Genomic DNA, 2,647 nt, shown 5'->3' with positions numbered 1-2,647 from the left:
ATTATGATATATATGTTATTTTTGTCTTTTTCATTTCAACAATAAAAAGTCCAATGTTACGTAGCTATAAAAAGGCTATAATATTTGAATATGTGTTTCAACACAAATACCCTTATTATTCAAATATTTGGAATGATTTCCGGCGCAATTTGGTCTTTTTGCACTCTAAATTTTTAAGGTACCATCATACCTAGGACGTCACGCCGGCGTTCCAGTTCTTCAACCGTTCATAACAGCTAAACTTTTCCGAACGATAAATTCGCATACAAACACTAAAACCCCTAAATTGGCGAAGGATAATCGTTCTCAAAAACGATTTTCTCCGATAATAGAGACTCCTGAACTCCTCTTGATCATATCAGCATAAAGTAAGTTTTTTTCCATACCCTGTTACACTATCTTTCATAGTTACGCTTGATTTTAAAAAAAAATTGAAATCAACTACTCCAATGTGTATTTATAAGTAGAATGTCGAATACTAGAAGTTTTCGTTCGTTAGATGATCTCCCGCTAAAAATTTTGAGTCAGATATTTGTAGTATTAGGGTTAGAATCTGCGAAAGACATCGTCTCTGCAAGACTTTGGTAATTCACTATAAACATCAACTAATGAATGTATATTTGAAGAAATAAAATTTATTTGTTTGTTATTTACTGTGTATTTAAATTTTTGAAGTTCAAAGAAGATATATGAAGCAAGGGGTGATCCTCAAGTGTACAGAACATCATGCATTGACATGTTTAAAGGAATGGGTCTCGAAAATTTGAAAGCTTATTTATTTATACGCACATGTGCATTACATAATGACATTGAAGCCGTGTTCAGAGAAGGAATTGTATGTGTAGTTTCAGTAATTATATGTAATCTATACCATTTATTAAAATTTAGTGTCATTGATGTTGTATATTGATATTGTTATTCTGTCAACAGGATGAGTGCTTTTATCATGGTAATTTTGATTTAGGAATGACTTTGTTGAAACAAGCAGCAGATGAAGATCATCTTGTGGCAATTTATTTGCTTGGAATGATCTACATTTCAAGAGGGCATCGTCAATGTGATGAAGGTATGTATATATGGTATATATGTAAATTAAATTATATATATAGTTAATTAAGGCATGTTTGTAGTTTGGCGTTAGTATTTATTTGTGTTGTGTTTTATAATATTTACTGATTTATTGAAAATGGTACATCGGATTAATTGATGGATATTTTAATGTGTAGGTTTACAATTAATTGATTCCTATTTTGGTTGGGCAGTTCCGGATGATGGGGAGTACACGGGTGTTGTTGATAGCGTCAAAGAGTTGTTGCGGGCTGTTGATGTTGTTTATAGACTTACAACCGATAACATCACATTCTAATGTGAAGACCCATGTCATTCTATTAAAGGTGCATTGGCAATAGGACATGAAGAGGATGAGGATCGACAAAGATATAGCACGGTTTGTCGTTGGTATGTAGAGTATGGTAGGTTTTGTATATTTTTAAAAAATATTAATGGTTGATAATAGAATGGACATTGAATATTAGTGTTCTTATTGTATTGCATATGAAGTTGTATAGTACAACTATAATTTTATTTTGGTTTTGTGTTTACATCGTTCTATTAAAAGGGCATTTTAGTTATTTTTGCTTGCTATGTTGTTTGAGTAGGATGAAGTATACGTAACACCCATCTTATTTTTGTGATGATGTATAGTTAATGTAATTAAAAATAAGTTTGTAATGAATTCGTTATTAAGGAAAATAATCTACATAGAGTATATATACTTTAACATGCCTGATTAATGTAATTAAAAATAACTTTGTAATGAATTCATTTTTAACTATTCAATGTATACTATGTTTTCAAGAAATTATACACAATTTGATTAGCACAACTGGCTTAACCGCGCTCTTTTCTAGCATAAGCTTAAGCTCGAGTGTGCTTGCCAACAATATTTACTTATAATTCATTTTTACATTTTTTAGCCATTAGTTTATGCCACATATTACCAATTCAACAACATTTTATTCAAACCATATCTTACAAATTCCAATGATCATAATAATAATCCATCCATAGTATAACAAAATTTATTAAGCATACAACATCCCAACAAATATCGTCACAAATTAGTTCTGCGTTTTGTTCCATATCAAAACAAGCAAACGGAATCATATTCCATAGCAAAATTCCTTAGCAAATACCTACGAATGGTAGCTCCGTAGCAATTCAAATATGGAATTGATTTCTGTCACAAACTCCATTGCATAGTAACCACGATGATGAATTCCATAGCAGCGGTACAAAGGAAAGTGATTTGGTAACAAATTTTGTTGGAAAATTGCTACGAATTTTTGCTCCATAGAACTATCGGTAGCATAATACCAACGAATATGGAGTCGGTAGCATTTTCCCTAGCAACTCCCACTCTCGCTACCAGAAATAGAATCCGTAGACAATGTGGCAGCAACATTGCTATGGAATGACATTCCACAGCATGATCCATTGCAGATTAACAACAAAAATATGTTCCATAGTAAAAGACCCTAACTTTCGTAATTTTGAAACAATGAAACTTTCATACTTCACAATATTATTACTCCAAAACATGCTACATGCATATTCATAAAAACAATATATTATATTGATAAAGAGG

At 31.4% G+C, this 2,647-nt stretch overlaps 1 protein-coding gene across 1 annotated transcript; it reads left to right on the top strand.

Annotated features, from left to right (window-relative positions):
- The first annotated feature begins 468 nt into the window (after window positions 1-468).
- On the top strand, window positions 469-1,366 carry LOC145040032 (uncharacterized). Its single transcript, XM_078988027.1, has 4 exons — window positions 469-584; window positions 676-835; window positions 931-1,066; window positions 1,227-1,366. Exons 1-4 carry the CDS (start codon window positions 469-471, stop codon window positions 1,364-1,366), a joined length of 552 nt encoding a protein of 183 aa, XP_078844153.1.
- The last annotated feature ends 1,281 nt before the right edge of the window (window positions 1,367-2,647 follow it).

Source organism: Lactuca saligna, chromosome 4, assembly GCF_052625555.1.
Source record: "Lactuca saligna cultivar CGN05327 chromosome 4, ASM5262555v1, whole genome shotgun sequence".
In the NCBI taxonomy this organism is placed as follows: Eukaryota; Viridiplantae; Streptophyta; class Magnoliopsida; order Asterales; family Asteraceae; genus Lactuca; species Lactuca saligna.
This window is presented reverse-complemented; position numbering and strand designations above follow the sequence as displayed.

Coding starts and splice junctions, on each gene's coding strand:
- LOC145040032 (XM_078988027.1), top strand. CDS start 469: ATGTCGAATACTAGAAGTTTTCGTTCGTTAGATGATCTCCCGCTAAAA. Junction 836..930: donor CCGTGTTCAGAGAAGGAATT/GTATGTGTAGTT, acceptor TTCTGTCAACAG/GATGAGTGCTTTTATCATGG. Junction 1,067..1,226: donor GCATCGTCAATGTGATGAAG/GTATGTATATAT, acceptor TTTAATGTGTAG/GTTTACAATTAATTGATTCC.